Here is a 24,781-nt window from a genome sequence, read left to right on the forward strand (position 1 = left end):
TTACTATTACTAGGAGCAGTAAAAACGCCTGATCCCTTTTGGCTGTGTCTCTGCCCCATGGCCCCACCTACTTAACCCAAATCTCACTCTCCCACCGCAGCGCACCCATACCCATTCGGTAACGGAAGAGTGGAAAGCAAACAAACTATCACCAAACAAACCCCACCTCGCCGTCTCCGGCGATCGCCGCCGCCGCCGCCGCGCTGCCTTTAACACCAGCCTTGCCCTTTCCCCATTTAGGACTCCCGTACTCTCATGCTTCCCACCCCATGGCCAACCACATTTCCCTCCCCCTCCGCCTGCCGCATCCACCATCTCCTCCTCCTCGCCCTCATCGCCGCCGCATCGGGGAACCCTAGCCCCCCCGGGGTTCACGATCGGGGGGACCCGGACGCGGACGCCTACTCGGTCCTCATGTTCCACGACTACACGCCGCCGCCGCCCCCAGCGCTGCCGCCGCCGCCGGCCGCGCCGGCGGCGACCTGCGCCGGCGACCTGGGCGGCGTGGGCGACCTCGACACCCGCTGCGTGGTCCCCGCTTCCGTGCGCCTGGGAGGCGGCGGCATCTTCATCAGCGGGAATGGCAGCCTCCAGCTCCTCGACGGCGTCGCCGTCACATGCCAGATGCCAGGGTGCGTCGTCTCCGCCAATCTGTCACGCGACATCCGTTTCGGCCGTGGAGCCCGCATCGTGGCCGGGTGGGTGTCTCTCGCGGCCACCAACATCACTCTCGGCGACGACGCCGTCATCGACACCACTGCGCTTGCCGGCACCCCGCCGGATAAGACCAGCGGCGAACCCACCGGGACGTATGGGGATGGTGGTGGGCACGGCGGTCGTGGTGCCAGCTGCTATGTCAAGGAGGGGCAAGCTCAAGAGGACTCTTGGGGCGGCGATATATACGCCTGGGCTGAGCTTAAGACCCCGCATAGCTATGGGAGCAAAGGGGGGTCGACTAGCGTCGAGGAGGACTACGGTGGTGGCGGTGGCGGAGTAGTGTGGTTGTTTGCAGAGGAGGAGATCGTCATGAATGGAACAGTTCTTGCCGATGGCGGAGATGGTGGCACCGATGGAGGGGGCGGCTCTGGGGGAAGCATCTATCTTAAGGCTGCAATCATGTGAGTATTTCTGCAATCTATCTTAACGCTGTGCAACCATGTGAGTAGTTTTGCAATCTATCTTAAGGTTGGCAACATAAGTCACTGGTAAATATTCAATAATGAAGTGCATATGCAACGCGATTTCATCATCTCTACTTTATCGACAGTTTTTTCTATCCGCATAGAATGTGAAGAGGGGGTGATATTTGGAGCATTTTAGATTTAATAATGGAATAGCAGTATATGGTCCTGCTATCACCCTCTTCTATAAGTACAGGGCTCATTATATCTACATTTCACAAATCTTAATTCTTAAACAGTATTAATTAATTAATGGTGATGTAGAATTCAGTCTTACTCACATATATTGGTTATGTGCCACTGGTATTTCAGTCAATGAAAAAAATAGCGCGCTAACATAAATAGCGTGGGCTTCAGAAAAACGCTATAGACGCTATAGCGTGCTATTTTTCAAAATAGCGCTTAACAAAAAAATATGAAAATTCAGGATTTCAGCATATATATAATAATAGATATAGCACTCTGCAGCTATAAAATCTCGGATATGATATTTTGCAGCCAAACATCAACCAGAGATAGTTCACATAGTCCATAACTTGATATGGCATAGTCTCAAAATCACAAACCATAGTTCATATTCACATTGTCCCGAACTAGAAGGACTGAAGGAGGGGAAAGGAGGCACGGGGTGAAGGCGTGAAGGTGAAGCTAGGCGTGGCCGCTTACCACCGATTGACAGAGGAGAAGGGGGCGGAGCTGCGCCGTCATGTCGTCGCCAGCCGGGCAGAGCAGGTGACAAGGAGTTGGGGAGTGCGTCGATCTGAGTTTCTTAGTCTAGGGTTGCATGGATTAGGAATTTAGGATACGCAAGTGGGTCAAAATATGGAATGAGCTACTAAAAAACTACTCTGCAAAATAGCGTGCTATGCGGAATAGCGAATAGCGCCAAATAGCGTGAAATAGCGCGTCTTTAGCGCGTGTAGCGTCATAGCGTGCCTAGAATGCATAGCGTAGCGTCCAACTCGCAAATACGCTATAGCGCCGCTATTAGCGTGAAATAGCGCGCTATTTTTTTCATTGATTTCAGTTGACAGTCTCTAATACTTTGTTGGAACAGGCAAGGAGGTGGCAAAATAAGTGCCTGTGGAGGCAATGGTTTGTCTGGGGGAGGTGGAGGACGTGTTTCTATTGATGTTTTCAGTAGGCATGATGACACTCATTTTTTTGTTCATGGTAATTCACTATGGGCTTCCAGTATTTTTTTCAATAATTTCATTGATGTTGTACCTGCTGGGTTACATCGAGTTGTTTTTCTTTATAATCTGCCATCTTCATGGCATATGTGTTTTCGTGGTAGAGCTGAATTTAGTTTTCTGGCCTTTAAATATTGTTTAGACTAAATGTCAACCGAGGTGCAAAGTGATGTTGATTGTAAAATAGATGCTACTTTGTTACATGTTTGGAAAACCATTGCATAGGATTTAGTTTATTGTAATATTGAACTATTTTGGAACCTCTTACATTATTCAATAATGCAAACAACTAAGTATATTACTTTAAACTAGCCTCTGAAAGAAAAAATTACTTGGTTGCAAAGTTTTCCCAGGTTTCCGTCACCCTGAGTTCAGTGAACATAATTGCTTTCTGACCAAATATAGTTCACATACTTAGGGTTTAAACATCTGGAATCTTACTGATCAGAACCACAAATTTCTGCCGGTAACCTGTTAGGGAGTGATGTTGGCGTTTTGGAAGAGTGGTAGCTTCAGTTACTGATATTGTTTAGCGAACCCTTCGAGAGATTCTCATTTCTTTCACAAAGGCAGATTGTGAAGTGAACAAACATGATCTGTTCTAGGTAGGTAGCAAACTTCATCGTGCTGGTCCAGAGTTTCTATCTTTTAGTTTGACAAAGTATTTTATGTTGGAATCTGTAGCTGAAATTTGATAGAAACAAAAGTAGCTGGTTAAATTTCCCAAATGATGAGTTCGTATTCACTTTTATCAATTCGTTCCTACCTTTTGTTAATATTCCAAGGTTATCATTCATTTTGAGAGGACTAGCTATCCATATTTGTATTTAACTGTATGGTTAGTAGGTAGAAATGACCCAGTCTGTACAAGCTTATTCAAATACTTTAATGTTGGTGTTTGAATATTGTTACATTTACAGGTGGGAGGAGTTCAGGATGTTCGGAAAATGCAGGTGCAGCTGGAACACTATATGAAGAAGTACCTAAGAGTATTACTGTTAGCAATAATAACATGAGCACACAAACGGATACAGTTTTTTTAGACCCGCCAGACGAGCCACTCTGGACAAATGTTTTTATCAAGAATCATGCAAAAGTTTCTCTGCCCCTGCGCTGGAGTCGTCTTCAGGTCTGAGGCTTAAAACATTATCTTTTCTTTTTGAGCGAGAGCTTAAAACATTATCTTCATTGACAGTTTATTGAAATGATCTTGCCAATACCACAATATTTGTTTCTGTGACTTTTGTTGAGAGTGGTGACAAGGCACACGCAAAGCACGTTCGACTAACATAAATTAAACATGGAAAAAAGTTCACATGACATAAGTATAGTTTCTTATCTTGAATATTAGGTAGTGGAAGAAGACTAGAAAACATGGACCTACAAGAACAAGAAATTTCTGAGCCGTTTGAAAATCACTGGCAATGCGCTTCACTCGAAAGTAAGAACGTCGCACATGCGCATCTAAAATTTCAAGCACGAAAATCACCAATTTCCATGCATGCAAATTAACAATAGGGAGTAGTTTAAAGGCGATGCCTATAATTAGGAGGTAATAAGTATATTATTGATCAGAGGGGACTATTTTTTATCCACAACCATTGATGAAGAATAATGAAAATGAATTAAAGATTTCAGAAGGCTCAGACAAAAAATTATGACATCCTAACTCTTGCCTTTATATTGGTATGTATGAACTCGCACAACAACCATAAACTATTTTGTTTAACAGAGAGTCCTGTTTCCTGTCAGATAAGTGGACCACCATTATACTGGTGAGTGGTGTCTTGTCTTGTGCTTTCTTCAACCAATAAATTATCTTATATACCTTTTCGTGGCTTTGTGGCTCATTTCTCTTAAGTAGTCGCAACTCCCTGCTATTAAGCTCGCTGCCTAAAATGTAATAGAATATAACTCTTATTTGCACTGATATGAAAAGGTTATGCAGGACCCCAAAAGCGTAGGCATATGAAAAATGCAGGAATAAAATAGGAATGCATGTGCAAAATAGAGGATTGATAACGCATGAATTTTGTGAACTTGCTTGGTTCACATGAATAGGAAAAACAAAGGAATCCTAATAAACACAGTCACATCAGTCAAACCGCATGAACAAGTACTATTGTGTTATTAGTATGCCACTAGCGACCTAAGTCTCGTATTTGTGCGTACGAAGTCTAAAAAGAGGTCCAAATGGATTGTAAAATTCCTGTGTTTTCCCTTTGAAACAGAATCAAAAGAAATTATCCTGCGCTTATCCTTTGCTCCATTCCTTACCAAACGGATGAACAATGTCACCAAAGGAAAATCACTTTTCCTATGAACCAAAGAGTCCTTTTAGTGGAGTCATGTTTTTTCTCTCTAAAGTCTATTCTGTTCTATCCATTCAAGATGTTCTGAGAACCTTTTTATTTCGTTTCTTATTTTCAGGCTCAAGGACAAATTAGTCTTATATCTCGGTCCACTCTAACTTTTGGCCTGACACATTATCCGTATTCAGAATTTGAACTGCTGGCTGAGGAACTTCTTATGAGTGATTCCACAGTACAGGTATTTATCTCCTGTTGGTTTTCTGCTGGCTACCATATTTTTGGACATTTTAACCATTTACTTGGTGCATTTGCACTGCACTGTTGTTAATATTTTCAGGTCTTTGGTGCTCTGCGAATGTCTGTAAAGATGCTCCTTATGTGGAACTCTAGGATGGTTATTGATGGTGGCAGAGATTCAGGAGTTGCAACTTCTTTAGTGGAAGGTAGCAATTTGATAGTTTTGAGGGTATGTTATTGGCCTACCATCGTAAGGTGTACACCCCTTTAACCCGCCATTACCTTCTGTATGATAGTTTGTTCACATGCTTGTCAGGAATCATCAGTGATACAGTCTAATGCTAATCTTGGAATTCATGGTCAAGGCATTCTAAATCTATCTGGAAGTGGAGACATGATTGAGGCACAACGTCTTATTTTATCACTGTTCTACAACATAGTGGTACATCAAGTTCTTTCAGTTGTCTGTCTATTTGTCTAAAGTTTTCGCTATCTGATTGCGCTTGGCACAAATTTATGGGCTTAAGTTGTATCTAGAGGTCTAATATTGTTTATTGTCCTTCATGTCATTATAATTTGGTGCATTATAAAGTTTGTTGTTTGGGAGCTTGATCACCAGTTTGCATGTTCTATCCAATAGTATTATTCATTTCTCTTGGAACTGAAGAATCAGGATACTGAATATGATTGTTGGAACTTACTTCATGTGATGGATTATGTTACTTTCTGTAATCAAACTGAACATATTTTCCCGATTTTTTAAAACTATGAGTACACCATTTGAAGTACTCCTTTTCTTTTCTCTGCCTTGAATGGTGTACGTTGGCATAACCCGTTCAATTTCATGCTTCAGTTTGGCATCTAGATGCTTCTGATCTTTTGTTGTCATTCAAAGAGCGGAATATGCTAATGGATACTACTATTTTTAGGTTGGACCTGGAGCTGTTCTACGCGGCCCACTTACAAATACGAGCAGTGATAATGCGTAAATACTACCGCCTTTAGTTTTTGTGTTAAATATTTCTGTCTTTAGTTTTCGTCTTGAATACTTCTGTTATGCTATTTTCCTTAGTCATGGAGAGGTTCAAATGTTTAATGCGCTTTTGTGGCTACTCTAGGGCCCCAAAGCTGAATTGTGAAAATGAGAGTTGTCCTACAGAAATTTTTCATCCTCCTGAGGATTGCAATCTGAATTCTTCATTATCCTTTACTCTACAGGTGCACTCTTAAATTTCTAAACATTCCACATGCAGTGTGGGTTCACACATTTCTTGTTTTCTAAATTACTTTAAATGTAATATATGTAATCCGTAGCGGAATATTTTATGCAGATATGCCGTGTTGAAGATATTGATGTTTCTGGCCTTGTGCAAGGAACTGTCATTAATTTCAATAGAGCGAGAAATGTCACCGTGCAGCAACGTGGGAGCATTAGTGCAACGGGATTAGGTACCAATTCACTGTTTCTTGTTTTGCCATTTAGTGTTCGTTGTCATTGTGGTGGCTTTTGAAAACTATTTGTTCTACCTTTGGATGCAACAGTTAGCTGAAACCATCTTTTTGGGATCCATAACAGAAAAAAAACATATTATAATTGGTAAAGAATCCCATAACTAACTAGATTTATGTAGAGCAACATAGCACAACATTGCAACAGTATATTTACCCTTAAGTCTAACTCTGCAGATAGCTTAACATCTTTTGTGATTTGTATGTTGTGTCACACCACATGTGTTTGCTCTAAGTTGTAATTGCTTGGTTGGAAATATCAGATGCAGATCTGATTGGCAATTCATTTATCTTGTAACATGATATCGTTGAATTGCCGTGGAAGTGTGCATCCTGTATGTTATTGCATTATATTTTCTTGTATTTGTTGAAGGACATGATCACTATGTTTCTTTTTTGATTGTTAATTTCTTTCTTTTGTGTTCTAGGAATCTTAAGGACATGGTGCTGTTATGATCATTATATTGCATATTTTCCATGCAGTTGTAGCTGCAAAACCTTTTTGCTAAACCTTGCTGCAACTGCGTGAGATGGCTTTTAAAGCCCTTTTCACAACAAACATACCTATGAAGTTTTGAATTATGTATTGCTTCAATATGTCTAATTTTTTATGCATAATATAGTAGTTAGAGGCTCTTTTGATGTCCTTTTTTTTGTCACACTTCTGCCAACTTATGTATTGTTTTACATATTTTTTTATGATGGCAGGTTGCCGAGGTGGAATTGGACGAGGAGGAATGTTAAGCAGTGGCCTTAGTGGCGGGGGTGGGCATGGTGGTAAAGGGGGAGATGGTTTTTACAGTGGCAGTCATGCAGGAGGTGGAGCTGCATATGGTAGTGCTGATTTACCTTGTGAACTTGGCAGTGGAAGTGGTAATGTCAGTACGACATCTTCAACGGCTGGTGGTGGTATAATAGGTAACAGTTATGGGGTGCATGAACAACTACCATTCTTTATTTGGTCATTTTTGTTCTTAACAGCACTGACCTCTTGGTGCTTTTTCATTTCCACATTTCAGTGATGGGGTCTTTGGAGCAATCTCTGCCTATTCTCTCCGTATCTGGTTCAGTGGAGGCAAATGGTGGTAGTTTCACTGGCATGGCAACTAATGCTTCAAATGGAGGACCTGGTGGTGGTTCTGGGGGCACAATTCTTCTATTTGTGAGGACTTTATCCCTAGAGAAGAACTCTGTACTTTCTAGTGTTGGTGGGGTTGGAAGCAATTGTAGCGGTGGAGGTGGAGGTGGTCGCATTCACTTCCACTGGTCTGACATTCCCACTGGAGATGACTATGTTCCTTTTGCAACTGTTAAGGGATCAATACTTGCAAGGTGTGTCCTGAAATCTGATGCTTTCTCTGTTTGGCTTTGCCCTTTTGTTCTATCTGCTAGCTGTTCAGTAAGTAGCAGGTTGTTTTACACTGGCATTGCATCTGTATTGTTACTTATTTGTTCAGTTTGTGATGGTGCTCCAGAATAATATATATAGTCTGTAGTATATAGTTTTACAGTTCCTTAATTTGACTCTGGAGTCGTTTAAAGGATTTTTTATCGCCTTATAAAACAATTTTTTTGTGTACCTTGTGTATTTTTAAACTTACTACTGGTGTTACACTTTTTTCTTCTTATTTTGTTCGTGTTCCCTTTAGCTTGTCAGGGTTCTATGATTTTCTAGTCTGTACTGCCATCTTTTTGTAGCTGTTGAACAACTGAAGATGTCTTAGATGCACAGAACATTCTCAAACCTGTACACTGACTCTGTGTTGTTATGACAGAGGAGGAGTTGTTGAAGGCCAAGGTTTTCCTGGTGAGAATGGCACTGTTACAGGAAAAGATTGTCCGGCAGGTCTTTATGGTACATTTTGCAAGGTAAGCATATGAACCTGGAACATGTCAAGTGCACTCCTTTGTGCCGTAATTTCTTGTGCTGTGAACGGTTCATTGCCCTTTGTAGATTTTTTGGCCTGCTATGAATTTGTGAGGCACATAATGCCTTTTCTGTTAGAACAATTCGCTGCATTGCTACACCGAGAATTTTGTTGCTTACCTTGTTTCTGTGTTTACATCAGATAAACATACCATTGTAACATAGAAGTATGCTAGAGTCATACCTTGTATTTGTTTGCGCAATTAGCAGTAACTGGCTTTACTACTTAACATTGTTGCAATGATTTCTGTGGCGAAATGCAGGAGTGTCCTTCAGGAACATACAAGAACATTACTGGGTCTTCTAAGTCCTTGTGTTCTCCATGCCCTACAAATGAGCTCCCTCATCGGGCTGTATACATTAATATCCGAGGTAGTTCTTGCTGTATTTATTTCTCTGTGAGAAATATGTATCTGAAAAGTGCAGATCGAGCAAATTCAGTAGCCTGAACATCCTACATGTGGTGTTTTATATATAAATAACCTTGTGGGATTTATTCTATTTGCTGTTGTTCATGAATTCCTATGTCTACTGGTCTTGTTTGCTAAAGAGCCTATGGGGGTTAGATGCAGCCACCTTTATTCTGATAGCCCCTGAGCGATTTTTTTTTTCTTTTTTCGAGAAAACGCAAAGGACCTTTGCGCTTCATTTCATTGAAAAGATAGAATAGGTTTACAACCTCCTAAGAGGTGGGTTACAAGAAACAGTTTTTACATCAGTGTACATCCCAGGTTGATGGCAGAACTACACGTAGTCCCCTAGCACCAGCCTTTGCCCATGAGCTAATCTCTTCCTTGATCATGGAAAGTAGGAGTGTGATTGATGGCCGGGCACCCTCAAAAACGCAAGAGTTTCGGTGTTTCCAAACCATCCATGGGATGAGGAGGGTGGCAGAGGCAAGGCCTTTGCGCAGTGGCTTGGGAGTGTCCAATCTTGCGCGTCGCCACCAGTCCATGATGGATGGCTCGTGGTCAGGGGCAGCCCCTGAGCGATTTTGCTTTTAGCTCATTGCGTTATGTTTTAAAATACAACCTAGACTGGATTACAAGTTTTTCTCTGTATTCTTTTGGCTCGCCAGCGAGTTTCTCTCTATATATTTTCTAGTTTCAGAATTTTTGTGCTCACCATGTAATAATTTTGTTAGTTTACTTCAACATTCTAATCCTGGGTAACCTTTTGACAGGAGGTGTTGCTGAAACCCCATGCCCGTACAAATGTGTGTCAGATAGATATCGAATGCCTCACTGCTTTACTGCTCTCGAAGAGCTGATATATACTTTTGGTGGACCTTGGTTGTTTGGCCTGCTTCTCTCAGGCCTTCTAGTTTTATTAGCTCTTGTTTTGAGTATTGCTCGAATGAAGTTTGTTGGCACTGATGAGTTTCCTGGACCAGCACCAACTCAACATGGCTCCCAAATTGATCACTCTTTTCCTTTCCTTGAATCACTGAATGAGGTAGTGGAATACATTGTTGTCCTGGCTCAGTACATTAAGCTGTGGTGTATCATTCTGGGTGTTGATTGAAATTTCTGCTAATGTGACAGGTATTGGAAACCAACAGGGCCGAAGAATCTCACTGCCATGTGCACAGGATGTTTTTCATGGGTCCAAACACCTTCAGTGAACCTTGGCATCTTCCGCACACTCCGCCGGAGCAGATTACAGAGATTGTGTAATGCCCATGCTCAAATTACATTTGTGCAAATTTTCCTTCAATCTTTTTGGGTAGTATTGTTATTTTTTTCCCAGCTGTTATTTGTTTGCTTCTTTGCCTCAAATATATCTAGCCTTTGGTTGTTTTGTGGAAACATAAAATTGAATATTGACTCTTTTTATGCGCTGTTCTTCGATTGTCAGATATGAGGATGCATTTAATAAGTTTGTCGATGAGATCAATGCTCTGGCAGCTTATCAGTGGTGGGAAGGATCAATTTGTAGTATCCTGTGTATACTTTCCTACCCTTTGGCATGGTCTTGGCAACAGTGGCGCAGAAGGAAAAAGTTACAAAGACTACGTGAGTTTGTTCGATCTGAATATGATCATTCATGCTTACGGTCCTGCCGTTCACGTGCACTTTATGAAGGGCTGAAGGTATGTGTTTTCCAATACCAAATGTTTAATATGAGCTTGTACTTTTGTCAAGAACTTGAGTATGCTTGGAGTTATGCTGTTTGGTATATTACTTTCTTAGAGGAAACCAATGCCTTCTAAGGGTCGCCTGCATGCTGTAAGCTTCTTATTCCATCTTTCAAGTGTGTACAAGCATAGTAACTAGATGCATCCAGGGTAACTAGATAGATTTTAGGTACATATTAAAAGTTGAAGCCATTGATTTGCAAGTGTGGCAATGATGCAATGTTTGACTGCATTATCTGCAACTATAGCAGTACAAGTGCGTAGGCTGCACTTACAATTACCAAAGTTTATATAAATGACAGCGTTATATTGGGCTGAGGATGGTCTCTGCTTTCCAATTTATAGGTGGCAGCTACTCCAGATTTAATGCTAGGTTATTTGGATTTTTTCCTTGGTGGTGATGAGAAGAGGCCCGATCTCCCTGCTAGTCTTCATCAAAGGTTTCCATTGTCCTTAATTTTTGGCGGTGATGGAAGCTATATGGCTCCATTTTCACTTCACAGTGATAGTGTGGTCACAAGTCTTATTAGCCAGGTTGATCTGAAACATTTCATGCTGTGCTGAATCGCTGTACTTAATGTCTTATTCATTTAAGCTGATAAATATCAATTATAGGCTGTACAATCATCAATATGGCACCGTCTAGTTGCTGGAATGAACGCCCAATTGCGTTTGGTTCGCCGTGGAAATTTGAAAGCAACATTTCTTCCTGTGCTCAAATGGCTTGACACTCATGCAAATCCTGCCTTGAACACATACCGTGTACGTGTTGACCTTGCATGGTTTCAAGTTACTGCATTAGGGTACTGTCAATATGGTCTTGTTATTCATTCTCTGGGGGTAGAAGCAGTGGTTTCTGAACTTCAAGGTGGCTCTGGAGTAAAATTTGATCAACCTTCACAGTGAGTTATTTGTACTAGCTCTAAGAATTCTCCAATCTCCTCTCTTATCACAATTTATCTCTAACGAAACCTAGTATGTTGAACAGAAACCACAATGTAAATGCCGACTCTCAACTAGGCCACTCGAGGAGCAATGATGCTTATATGTGTAAAGGAATAACCGGCGGGGTTCTCTACAGTGACAACTTAATGGTGCTTAAAGACAGGAGTGATTTGTTTTATCCTCTGTCTCTTCTCTTGCACAATACTAAACCAGTTGGACATCAGGTGACTTGTTTTTCACAGCGGTCTAACGTCATTTTCAATCCATAGTGTGCGTGTGAGGGTTTACAGTATCTTGCACTCATCATGGTTCTCTTGCTTTCTTAACTGCAGGATCTTGTTGGTTTGGTCATTTCAATATTGCTTCTTGCAGATTTTAGCTTAGTATTACTAACGTCTCTCCAGCTATATTCTTACTCCATGGTTGATCTTTTGTTAGTCTTGTTTGTTCTTCCTCTTGGGATACTGGCACCATTTCCTGCTGGGATAAATGCTCTCTTTAGTCATGGCCCACGTCGCTCAGCAGGCCTTTCTCGGGTGTATGCGTTGTGGAACATTACATCACTGGTTAATGTTGTAAGTGCTCTACTTTATGTGTATTTCGCCATTTATTTTGAATGTTCTAAATCTTGTGGAATATATAAACATTATCACTGCTTTCTGCATGAATTTCACATTGCTTTATCGTGTTCGATATCATCATAGAGTTTTTGTACATGCACATATCTGTTGGAGATGTACTACCTCCGGTCAGTGTGCCTATAGGCTGCTGTTACCTTTCCTCGGCGTCAATTTTTTCAGACCGGAGGGAGTATATACATATATTAGATGTGTAGTGTTACCGTTGTATTAGGTGTTACACTCCGCGTATATATAGCAGCCTGTGGTCTCATAACACAAGTTGCGTATTTCCTCACAATATTCACACACTTCCACAAGCATATAACATTGGCATATAACATTGCTTGTAGCCTATTTATCGAATAACTAGGCAATGGTGTTCGTAGTGGTTTGTCTGGATGGCATGTGGGATCAGATTTCGTGCCATTTGAATATTTGCTCATGACAACAGTAGCTATATTGTCTATCTCTGCGTTCGTTGTATCCTTTATAAGCAAGAACGTATGATCACCTCACGACTATATACTGTCATTATCATGTTTTACTGCCTGCTGAATAATAGCAAGTTCAGCTATACCATCATTAATTCATAATCATATTTTTATACTACCTGCTATTCTAATACAAGGTTCAGTACTTGAGTCTTTGTAACCTGTCTGCTCTTGGCTCAGGTCGTGGCCTTTCTATGTGGATTTATGCATTATAAGTCGTCAACGAAAAAACACCCAAGCATGCAGCCTTGGAGTTTGGGCGGGTAAACATCTTTTGCTGTCTCTGCAAAGAAGAGTTACTGAATGCCATGGGTCTGCCATATCTTTTACCTAACAAACTCCGACTTGAAATGTTTTCAGGGATGAAACTAGCTGGTGGTTATTCCCAGTTGGGCTTGTGTTGTGTAAATGCATCCAAGCAAGGCTCGTCGATTGGCACGTCTCGATTCTAGAGATCCAGGATCGCGCGGTATACAGCAAGGACCCAGCTATATTCTGGCAGTGATGCAATTTGGATCGCTGGAATGCTCATGGGAGCTCTTCTGCAACTTGAGTTTTTGGGAGTTGATAAAAGGAAGGCTAGAAAGTTTAGTCCGTTCTTTGTCGACCCGAAAGAGAGCAAGCAACTAGAATGCATGGTTATAGTCCACCGTTCATCAATCTTGTGCAGTCATAAATTTTCCCCCTTGTAGATAAAAGAAGGTTTAACTGATCCATTCGTTGTAGGATTTAGACATCATATAGGCTTACAAATTTACATGAGCTAATAACCGGTAGATAGAGGTAGCGGGAATTTTTTAGCTCTTAATTTATTCTCAGTCTCCTGCCTTGATATTGAGGTGGGTAAGGGCAAAGCATCAAGTATGAAACCACCTCTGTGTTGATAAACACAAAAAGCTACCCTGTTTCATAATTCTTATTGTGACTGTAGTTCAAATTTGAACTAAAACCATGACAAGAATTATGGAAGGAGTAGCATTTGTTTAGTTTAGCATCTAGCTAGACGGGCCACGGTGGGTGGTTCGAGGCCTCGGTGTGTTTCACATTGGTAGTGTTATTATGCAGATTTGATATGTTGGGAGGAGCATATGTAGCTTTCGCGCGCAAGCATTACCTTCCAGAATCTGAAAAAAAAAGAGTATAGTATCACCTTCCATCGTCTAATATGCATCATTCATATCGTCATCAAGGTTTGTAAATAGCTGATCGTGCCTGCCGCACGATTTCCATCGTCTAATACTAACTAGTGGTTCTACAACAACCTTTGACCGTGTTAAATTAGTTGAGAGAAAAACCGGACAGTTCACTTACCGGGCCGCATATTATTAATCAAAACATGTTGCTTAGAATATGCTAGTACTCCACGCCTCTCAAGCAAAAAAAAAAAAAACTGGAATCCACGGGGGTCGTGCTCCTCGTGTCAGGATAAGCAACCGCTCGCTGCGACAAACAGAATGCGCGTCGTTGGCAGCTCGATCTGTAAGTTAGAGACTTTGGAAGTCAGAACATAATAAAGCATCCTCTCCAACAAAGAAAAGTGGCCTTGTTGGAGGCACGACACGAGCTTCGCGTGGCGTGACGGAACCCCGAACGATCCGTGAAAAGCCCATGACGCTCCACGTTTCAGCCACCAATCAATTGAATCCCATCCAGCCATCCTTCCCTCCTGCCAACGGTACCCCTCTCCCAATTAGTGCAAGAGCAAGCTGAGATTGATGCCTGGAACACATCTTTGCCACGGAAATATCAGTGTTGTGCTAGCCAAGAATTCTACTTGGCCAATTCGTAACAGCCATTTGCGATGTGTCGAAATCAGCGAGTAAAGGACGGAAGAGGTTAGCCGAATAAAGAAAGAAAGGCTCGACAAGTAGCGGAGGCGATTTGCACAAAAATAACCCTTTTGTCAAACTATAGCACAGACTGACCCTCCGGCGAAACTATTTCACGGATCTAACCCTTTTGTGTGGCGCCCCCCCCACGGGCGCCACACATGCCCATGTGGCGCCCCTGGCCCTGGCGCCACACATCCATCCGACGTGGCCCGTCGACGCTGAGCTGGTGACCCCGATCCGACGTGGCAGCAGGAGTGGCGCCGCTCTCGCCGGCGCCACACTTTGAAAGTGTGGCGCCCGTGGCAAGGGCGCCACACATTCACTTAAGTTTTGGCCGCGCGCGCCCGCCCGACTTGACCAGCTTCTTTCTTTCTCCCTCTCTTCTTCTTCTCTCACAGGGAGGCGCCCGGTTTTCTCTCTCCCCCTCTCTCCTCCCCACCAAATCCACCACCAAATCGTCAGATCTGTCCGTGGAGATCGTTCCCAACTCGTTGCTTGAGGTAATCTCCTCCGTTTCCCCTCTTTTCATCCATTGATTTTGTGTATTTGCTCCAATGTATATGTGAAACCCTAGATGTGGATTTGGTTGATTTGAGGGTGGAGATGGATTTGGTTGGATGTTAGGGTTGTTGAAGTAGAAGAAATGGTAGTGTGCTAGTTTGTATGGGTAGATTATGTTGATTATGGTAACTAATGAACACATGTGTGTATGTGTTCCCATTATGCTAGGGGGATGGAAAGAATTGTTCATGTTCATCATGTGGAGAAGGATGCTTTCTTGAAGGGAAACATAGAGCCGGACCCGGAAGAGGTTGACTTGGTGTTTGACCTTAGCCCTAGCTTTGCGGAGGTGGTAGCACAAGTTAGGGTTGAGTTGAATTGGAATGAGCCAAATGATGGTGTTGAGCTAGAGGGAAGGCATAATGTGGGGTTTGGAATGCACACCCGTTGGAAGATAATGCGTATCAACTCCGAGCAACGTTGGTCCATTTACAAGGAGACGGTGGCCGGGTCACAAGATAAGGCTTTGGAGTTGTTTGCAACCAAGACGGTTGAGGCTCGTATCGAGCTTGACCTTAACCGGCCCTCCTCCCCCGTTCGAGAGGACTCCTCCACCCATGAGCCAAGAAGAGGCCACCCAATCTCCCATTGTCCAATCTCCCATTGCCCAACAACCTCCGTTGGATAATGAGTATGATGAGCATGACGATGGTGATGATGGTTTCGAGATGAATTGCAACAATATCGGTGATTTGGATAAATATTGGACGCAAGAGGAGATGGACCACTCCATTCCTTATTCCCGATGCTATGCGTCGGACTCGGATGATGATGGACCCGAAGAGGAGGTTGACGAGGATGGCTTCACGGCTAAGGAAGCCGAAAGAGCCGAGATCTTCAAGAAGGTAACCGGACGGGATATCCGGGTACCATTGTTCCGTGATGTTAGTCTTGCGGATGGAGCCGTGGTTGATGGTGGCAAAAGTTTTCTTCTTGGAGCTAGGCCACAATCCAAGAGAGATGTGGATGGTAGGACGGCTATGATCTGTAAAGGGCTAACGTTTGATACATTCTTGGAATTGAAGATATGGTTGAAGGAGTTCTCCATTAAGCATCATCGCCCTTACATCGTTGTTCACTCGGACTTGAAGAAGCGGTACACGCTAAAATGTGTGGATAAAAGGTGCCCATGGGTTGTCCGTGCACGACCTTTCAAAAAAGGGCCCTCTTGGCACATAACAAGTTGTGTAGCCACTCACATGTGCCGGGGCCCGAGGCTTGATGGCAAGGATGCACAGCCGGACCACCGTCAACTCACATCCGAGTTCATTGCATACAAGCTCTCGGCGGAGATCTCATCACTTCCTATCATGAGCATTAGGTCCGTGCAAGATACGGTCAAATCCACCTTTGCATACGACGTCAAGTACGGGAAGGCATGGAAGGCCAAACAAGCCGCATTCAAGATGTTGTACGGTGATTGGGAGGAAGCATACAACCGTATCCCTAGGTTGTTGTTAGCGATGGCCGCAACTAACCCGGGCATGGTGCATGTGGTGGAGCCTTCCGCAACCAAAATGACTTTGCATGATGGTAAAAGAGTGAGGGTATTTCACCGTGCATTTTGGTCATTCGAGCAATGCACGAGGGCATTCGAACATTGTAGGCCTGTCATAGCCGTGGATGGTACCTTCTTGACCGGTCAGTACAAGGGCACACTATTGGTGGCAATAGCAAGTGATGCGAGCAACCGTTTAGTACCATTGGCTTTTGCATTGGTAGAGATTGAGAACAATGATAACTGGCAATGGTTTTTCCATATATTGAGGACGAGGGTCATACCACCCTCAAAGGAAGTGTGTGTCATCTCCGATCGTCATCAAGGAATTCTCAATGCGGTGGAGGTTGCAATTCCCGGGCATGCTCCCTTGCATCACCGATGGTGCATGAGGCATTTTTGTGCAAACTTCTACCGGGCATGCAAGAGCAAAGAGTTGTCTGACCTCCTTCAAGATTGTTGCCTCGCTTACTCTGAGCGCCGCTTCGCAAACCTATACAACGGCTTGCTGAAGCACAAAGACCTCAACGCGGGTGGTCAAGAGTTTCTTCATAGACACCTCATATTTAACTCAAAGTGGGCAAGAGCTTATGATGAGGATGGGAGGAGATATGGCCAAATGACAAGCAACATGGCCGAGTGCTTCAACAATGTGTTGAAGGGTGTCCGTGCATTGCCCGTGACGGCAATCATTCAATACACATTCGAGAAGTTGAATGTCTACTTCCAGAACTACACCGATGAAACAGAGAAGGAAATAGCTAGGAATTGCGAGTTCCCTATGAAGGTTGAAGAGTTCATGGAATTTCAGGCGAGGAAGGCGGACTCCCAAACGGCTACATGTTATGACAATGTTGAATGGGTTTACCAAGTGAATGAGCCGGGAGGCACCACACAAGGTGGTGTCCAACACGGAGGCCGGGCTTTCCGTGTGTCCCTAAAGACATGTGAATGCACATGTAGGAGGCCCTCTTTGCTTCATTTGGCTTGCTCCCACTTGCTCACAGCGGCACGCACTAGACGTGTCGACTACAATAACCCGCTCACCGTTCGGGAGTCCGAGTTCTCAATCGAAGCCACAAAGAGGACATGGGCTCCAAGGTTTTCTCCTTACTTGGATCAATCACAATGGCCGGAGTATCATGGAGTGCAAGTTTGGCCAGATCCAGAATGGAAGGTTGTGAAACGTGGAAGAAGAAAGACAAAGAGGTATCACGGAGATATGGATAGATGGGGTCATTCGGGAAACAAGTTATTCCAAGAGGCTCGCGAGCCATCTAATTGTGGATCATGCAATAGTAAGGGCCACAATAAAAGGAAGTGCACATCCGGCAAAAAATCAAAGGGCAATGATGCTAGCACAAGTCAAGCATCAAGTAGCCAACAAGCTTCAAATCAACCTCCAAGCCAACAAGCCCAAACTCCTCCAAGCCAAACGCGTCAACCTCCTCCAAGCCAACAAGCTCCAAGCACACAAGCCCAACGGCAACAACCTCCTCCAAGCCAAACGCGTCAACCTCCTCCAAGCCAAACGCGTCAACCTCCTCCAACCCAAACGCGCCAAACTCCTCCAAGCCAAACGCGTCAACAAGCTCCAAGCACACAAGCCCAATGACAACAAACCCCAAGCACACAAGCCCAACGGCAACAAGCTCCTACGCAACAACCTCCAAGGCAACAAGCCTCAAGGCATCAACCACAATGGCGACAACCTCCAAGGCAACAAAGGATTCACGTAGGGCTTAGTAGAGGTGGCCGTCGCGGTGCTAGTATGCTACGATACCTAGCGGGGCCTTATCCGTATGTGCCTCCAAGTTACTAATTGCATTGTACTTTCTATTTTCATATTCCATGACTAACTTTGGTTTTTCAATTTGGTTTACAGGTATGGCAACTCAACCCACCAAGGGGAAGGGAGCATGGGAGGGCAATGAGAAGGAGGAGTCCGCTTGGGAGGAGGCGGTAAGGACGGTGCGGAAGAAGAAGAAGGAAGAGGAGGAGAGGAAGAAGAAGGAGGAGGAAGACAACAAGATGGCGGAGCGTGCCCGTATGCAAAAACAAGATGACGAATACATATTGTTCCACAAGAGGAGGAATGCCAAGCTGAAGGCCGAACGGGACCGCGAGGCACGGATAAAATTCTGAGGAGCTGCCAACTTGAGCAAATTGCGAGGGAGAGGGCCAATAGGATGCACCTAGAGGAGGTGGCTAGGGAGGCTGAACGCATCAAGGAGGAGAGAGCTCAAGCGGAAGCTGCAAAGACGGAGGAGCGCCACCACTTCTTCGATTCGGTCGTTCAGTTGGCTCGTGACTTAAGGGAGAAGGAAGAAGCGGGTGAAGAAGCTAAGAAGAAGAAGGCAAGGGGGAGGGCGCCTTTGCGACGCAGTGATGTCCCTTTGGCTATGTTCTTGTTGTCGAACCTTTATGTTGTGTGAACCTTGATCTTCTCGAACCTTCGTGTCGTTGAACCTTATTGTAATTGAAACCTTGATGTCGTCGAACCTTATTTGTCATTTGACCAATTTCTTTGTGTCAATGTGTGGTACATATTCAGTGCAATGTTCTTGTTGTCAAAACTGTTGGAATATGGTAGGATTTTTCATGGTTTTAACACAAGTCAATATGTGGCGCCCTTCCCACTGGCGCCACACACTGCAGTGTGGCGCCAGTGGCGTCGGCGCCACACATCCCAACTTATATGAACTGCGGGTCGAAAACATCCGGGGGCTCGGACGATAAGTCCTTAGCCGTTTTGGCGAGGCTCTTTGGGTGGCGCCCTTCCCAGGCGCCACACATGCTAGTGTGGCGCCCGTGGCATCGGCGCCACACTAAGAGCCTCGCCAAAATGGCTAAGTCCCAGAATATTTGTCTTATAGTATGTTGTGGGCGATTAGACATGGATGTGTGGCGCCGATGCCACAGCGCCACGGTAGCATGTGTGGCGCCAGTGGGAAGGGCGCCACACATTGACTTGTGTTAAAACCATGAAAAATCCTACCATATTCCAACAAAACTGCCATCATGTCAAAAGCTATGTCATACACACATCATATCAACAGCCATTTTGTACACACATCATGGACATAACATCATCATACCTAACATCGTAGCACATAGTTTCATACAATTTAAGATAGCATTCAAACAACACGAAGCAACGAACATAGAGTTGACAACACTCGACGATCTAACTATCGGTGTCGGAGCCGGATTCGCCGGTGTGGGGGTAGTGCACACGGCGGCGGTGTCGTCGAACACCTTGACGATCATCTCGCCGTCCCCCTCGTACAGGAAGGTGAGCTGGCAGCCGGGCTCGAGGTGGAGGTCACGGGCGAACTTGTCCCACCCCGTGTGCAGGTACATCTTGCCCTGCCCGTCGAACAGGACCTCCACGGACCAGCGGCGAAGTTGCGGCTAGCCTCCCGTAGGCGCAAGTGCGCCGGCTCGTGGCCGTCGACGAACTCGGCGAACTTGTCCGGTAGCCGCTTGATGCCGAGTGGGTCGTTGTCGATGCGGAGGAGGAACTCGAAGCGGCGTTCCTCATGCGAAGACGAGGAGGATGCGGTGACGGTGACCGTGGGGCCCTTCTTTGCTCCACCGCGGCGGCCCTTCCCGGCCCGGGGCGCCAGACCGCGGCGGCCCCTTCCCCGTCCACCGGGACCGGCCATCCTACATGTTTACATTTTTGAACCATATTACGATCCATTCCACTAACAAATATGAGTTACTCCATCACAAATACTAGGCATACATGTGGGTTCATACACATACATACACATACATACATAGAGTTCATACACATACATGTGAAATTTCATATGTAGATTTCTACAAATCTATGGTTCAAACACATGCATACATGAGGCTACCATCTCCAACACAAACAATACAATATAGAGTGCACAAAAGAAAAAAAAACATGTGTAGGGTTCATGTCCAAATCTAGCCCGATCTATGAAATTAGTGGATGAATGGAGAAGATTTGAAGGAGATTACCTTGACAAATGGATGGGGAACGATCTCCACGGACAGATCTGGTGATTTGGTCGTGGATTTTGTGGGGGGAAAGGGGGGGAGAGAGAGGAACCGCCGGCCACCTTCTGTTCTTCACGGGAAGAAGAGAGGAGAAAGAAGATGGTCGGGCTGGGCGGGCGCGCGCGGCCAAAACTTAAGTGAATGTGTGGCGCCCTTGCCACGGGCGCCACACTTTCAAAGTGTGGCGCCGGCGAGAGCGGCGCCACTCCTGCTGCCACGTCGGATCGGGGTAACCAGCTCAGCGTCGACGGGCCACGTCGGATGGGTGTGTGGCGCCAGGGCCAGGGGCGCCACATGGGCATGTGTGGCGCCCGTGAGGAGGGCGCCACACAAAAGGGTTAGATCCGTGAAATAGTTTCGCTGGAGGGTCAGTCTGTGCTATAGTTTGACAAAAGGGTTATTTTTGTGCAAATCGCCAGTAGCGGATTCCGGCGTCTGGAAATTGTCCTGCCTTGGGAGGAACAAGAAGAGGCCAAAACAGTAAAGGCCGACCCAGCTTGAGAGAGAAGGGAGGAAGTTGGAGGCTGCTAATTTTGTTTGCTTCTTCTTGCTCACTTGTCTCGCTTTCTTGGCGGTTTTTGTTGGCCGCGAGCTAAAGCCGGACCTTGCCACCCCCAATTTTAGCTCTTCTTCTTTGGCCAAGGGTCGATTGTCAGCCTGCGTTGCCTGATTTTACCCCTCTTGGTCTGCTTGCTTGATTCAGGCCATGGGGAAATAGCTGGCAAAAGCTGCAGCTCGTGTTTCTTGCTGCCATTTCAGCCCTTCCAGGAACGGAACAGATTCCTGGCCGCAATCTTGGGGGTGTACAACCCGAAACTTTGGAACTGTAATCACCCCGCAAAAAGATCCTATTTTTGCCTCGCCAAAATTAGATTCTCCACCACCCTGTTGGCGATCCTGCGCTGCTGATTGGGCTCCCCTTGTGCCTGCCGTTTGCATGCGGGAGGGTTCAGATGTTCCTGGCAAGGTAGGCCAAGGCAAGAGGGAGATGTCCAAGGCAGGAGATTGTAGCGGCAGCGGCGGCGGCGGTGGTGGCCAGAGGAGCGGGGACGCCAGGGACCTGCCTCCTCTGTTCCTCAGGGTGGGCGCTGCCATCACGCTCTCCATCGCGGGGCTCTTCTTGTCGCGGCTGCGGTCGCAGCGCCGGCCTCGGCCCCGGCACCTCCTGCCCCCTCCTCCCTCAGGTACCAAACCATGAGCAGATGCATATCTTGCTTGCTAAGATTATGTCGTGTGCCCTGCAAAGATTTGAGTTCTTTCGAGCATTCAACAGGAGCTCTGCTTATTCATAAAATGTAAATAGGAAAATATAGACCGGAGTTTTAAAAAATCGATGCAAGATTGACTTTGTGCTCATGGTTTCTTATGTGTTTGTAGAGCCAGATGATGCCCGTGGTATGAAAGGGGGCGGAGGAGGGCTCAAGGAGGAGCTAAGGATCCTCAAGAATGTAAGAATCTGGTCGCGCATGAACATGATTGATGCAGATTCATACTCGTAATGTTGCAACCATACCTGAGAAGCATGAGCTGATATGTGAACGGAGAATTTACAAATGAAACATGGAAGGCCATACTTCTAGTTCTTAGGCGTTTGAGCTTTGACTGGTGGTTTTTCAGCCTTTTTTTTAAGGAATATAACCGTTTTAGAGTTAGGAATTTCTAAATCGTTTCTAAAATGTTGTAATGGTAGGCAAGTCAAAATATGGACTCAGTTGGAAGACGGTAAAGACATACAGCAGTGATGATCTCAGAATTAAGCTACACATCCTAATATCCTATGCCACTTCCCTTAATGTATTGCATCTTTTTTGTATTAAATTTGTCTAGATGTGTTACATCTAATTTACCTTGATGTGATGCTTTAAGTTGCATTTAAAGGATGACATTTTGAATCTTTTGCGGTTTCTTGAGAAAAAAAAGTATTACTGGTAGTAGTTCATCTTCCACTGCTGTCCTGACAAAATAGAACTTTACATTTAGTTATTGCTCACATTCCATACCATTCTTCAATCAATTGAAGGAAATAGGAAGATACACGTATTCATATGTAAACTTTCATTTATGTTCATGGTTTCTGCAGGAAGACACCAAGGCAAAAATCATCAGTGGGAACTCTGTCCACACAACCACTACCACTACAACAACCACCACCACTGCCTCGGTGTCACTTCCCCCGAAATGCAGAAACATTGATGACGATGATGATGAAGGATTTCTCCTTCCAGAATTCAGTGAAATGGTTATGGAAGAATTTGGCCGAGAGGCAAGCAGTGTCGCAACCTCGCCTGCACCGAGAATAAGGGAAGATGCATCGAACGATCATGAAATTTACAAGCTCAGAGATCTGGTGAGATCTCTGCAAGAAAGGGAAAAGACCCTGGAGATACAGCTTTTGGAGTTCTATGGTTTGCAGGAGCAAGATGCTGCAGTTAGGGAGCTTGAAAACCAATTGAAGATTAACAATGTTGAGTCAAAGCTCTACTCCTTGAAGATTGACTCTTTGCAATCTGAAAATCAGAGGCTGCAGGCACAGTTGTCGGAAAGCTCAAAGTTAACCTCTGAGCTTGAGACGACAAAATCAAAGTGCAAGCTGTTGAAGAAGAAGTTGAGGCTGGATGCGGAACAAGCAAAGGAGAAAATCACTTCCCTTCAGAAAATAGTCAATTCTCTTCAGTGTAAAGAGATTACCGAGGGAGGGGTTGATGCTGAGGTTGAGAAGAAACTAAAGAGGCTAGAGGATTTGGAAAATGAGGCAAGAGAGCTTAGAGCTGCGAATTCAAGGCTGCAGCAGGAGAACTCACATCTTATTAGGCGATTGGAGCTCACACGCCTACCCCCTGTACCCAAGTCCCACCATAGCATGGAGGTAAATCTTTAATGTTTTTTGGCTGCACTGTAGTAAAAATAAATCATAAAATGGGGAGGCCTTCTTAAATGTGGAAATGCTGTTCTTGATTTTTTTTTTGCAAAATAGAAGAAGCCCCATAATTCTATTCACAGGTTGATTGCTCCGATATGTGCTTATTTGAAGTGCATTGTGTTATTGGTCATATGTTTCTTTCCCAGAACCTAAACAAGCAAAAATGGTTGCAGGTAAAAGCATCAGAAGAAGCTGTTGGGTTGAAGCAAGAAAACGAGAAGTTGTCAAAAGAGGTTGAACAACTGCAGGCTGGTAGGTTTGCAGATGTTGAAGAGCTGGTATACCTAAAATGGATCAATGCTTGCCTACGGCACGAGCTGAAGAACAAGGATTCTGCCGGGACACACACTAGTGCACGGGATCTGAGCAACACCCTAAGCCCTAAATCTGAAGAGACAGCCAAGCAACTGATAATGGAGTATGCCAACGTCGGTGCAGACGAGAGGAGTCTAAGCTCTATTGAATTTGGTTCAGAGTACGCTTCTTCAAGGGCATCGTCAAGCGGTGAACCTGATGACGCATCGGTCGACATGCATGCGAACCCAAAGAAGAAAGAGAAGAAAAGGTTCTTCGCTAAGCTACGAAAATTGGTACTGGGAAAAGATAAAAATAAGAATAACTTCCCTACTTTGGAGAGGAGAGTATCTATTTCAAGTTGTTCCTTCGATGACTTCACTGGAAGAGAGTCGCATGATAGCTATTCTTCCTTTATGACGGAAGGAGCTGTATCTGCCAATCAGCAACATGAAGATCGCAGCACTGTTAGGCATTCATTCGGCAGCCATAAATATAGCCATCCTAGTACAGAAGCAGGAGATGGAAGAAACCAGCATCATGGTGTAAAGAAGAATTCGACTTTCGGATCCGAGAGATTCAGTGAACATGGTTCTCAATTTGATAGTGGTGAGGTCACGATACCAGAAGATAGCGAGATCCACAAATTCGCCGAGGCACTGGTTACATCGAGGACAGGTTCTATGTCATCCAGAAGGACGGCATCATTTAGTTAACTGAGATAAAAAAAAAAAAGCTTAGGAGTTAGGAGTCATGTGCTGCCCATCAGTCTGGATGTATATTTTTGCCAGATCCTGATGGTGAAGTTATAGGAGATGTTACTCGAATGAAGATTCCAAGACTTCATTCTGTATTAAGACTTCACTCTGTATTAAGTGTACAATCTTGTATAATAGAGTATAGTACAACGAACCTTTCTCAATCTTTGCCGCTGGCTTCTGCAGGTAAATCTCAAACATACATCAGTTGTTTCCCAGTAAAAATCAGAGTTATTTTGGAGATCAAGAATCTAAGTACAACATCATCTTCATAGGGAAAAGGTAGCACATCATTTCTCAAGTAAAAATGAACTTTAATGTCTTGGAAAAA

At 44.5% G+C, this 24,781-nt stretch overlaps 1 protein-coding gene and 1 non-coding gene across 2 annotated transcripts; both read left to right on the forward strand.

Annotated features, from left to right (window-relative positions):
• Window positions 1-110: 110 nt before the first annotated feature.
• Window positions 111-13,465, forward strand: LOC127295194 (uncharacterized). Its single transcript, XR_011754585.1, has 22 exons — window positions 111-1,118; window positions 2,239-2,354; window positions 3,295-3,503; window positions 4,805-4,924; window positions 5,024-5,152; window positions 5,240-5,365; window positions 5,853-5,908; window positions 6,042-6,141; window positions 6,255-6,372; window positions 7,141-7,350; window positions 7,452-7,764; window positions 8,208-8,301; window positions 8,623-8,731; window positions 9,543-9,814; window positions 9,904-10,031; window positions 10,217-10,451; window positions 10,842-11,030; window positions 11,112-11,398; window positions 11,485-11,665; window positions 11,774-12,016; window positions 12,733-12,815; window positions 12,913-13,465. It is a non-coding gene; the product is annotated as an uncharacterized protein (transcript).
• Window positions 13,466-20,901: 7,436 nt separating this feature from the next.
• On the forward strand, window positions 20,902-24,614 carry LOC127295208 (uncharacterized). Its single transcript, XM_051325114.1, has 4 exons — window positions 20,902-21,662; window positions 21,856-21,926; window positions 22,559-23,344; window positions 23,572-24,614. The coding sequence occupies exons 1-4, from the start codon at window positions 21,416-21,418 to the stop codon at window positions 24,406-24,408; spliced, it is 1,941 nt and encodes a 646-aa protein (XP_051181074.1). The 5' UTR covers window positions 20,902-21,415; the 3' UTR covers window positions 24,409-24,614.
• Window positions 24,615-24,781: the final 167 nt, after the last annotated feature.

The sequence above is a fragment of the Lolium perenne genome, chromosome 1 (genome assembly GCF_019359855.2).
Source record: "Lolium perenne isolate Kyuss_39 chromosome 1, Kyuss_2.0, whole genome shotgun sequence".
Lineage (NCBI taxonomy): Eukaryota > Viridiplantae > Streptophyta > Magnoliopsida > Poales > Poaceae > Lolium > Lolium perenne.

Excerpts from the sequence above, each read along its gene's own strand:
- LOC127295208 (XM_051325114.1), top strand. The coding sequence starts at position 21,416 with ATGCGGGAGGGTTCAGATGTTCCTGGCAAGGTAGGCCAAGGCAAGAGG. Across the intron at positions 21,663-21,855 it reads CCTGCCCCCTCCTCCCTCAG|AGCCAGATGATGCCCGTGGT; the intron begins GTACCAAACCAT and ends ATGTGTTTGTAG. Across the intron at positions 21,927-22,558 it reads AGCTAAGGATCCTCAAGAAT|GAAGACACCAAGGCAAAAAT; the intron begins GTAAGAATCTGG and ends TGGTTTCTGCAG.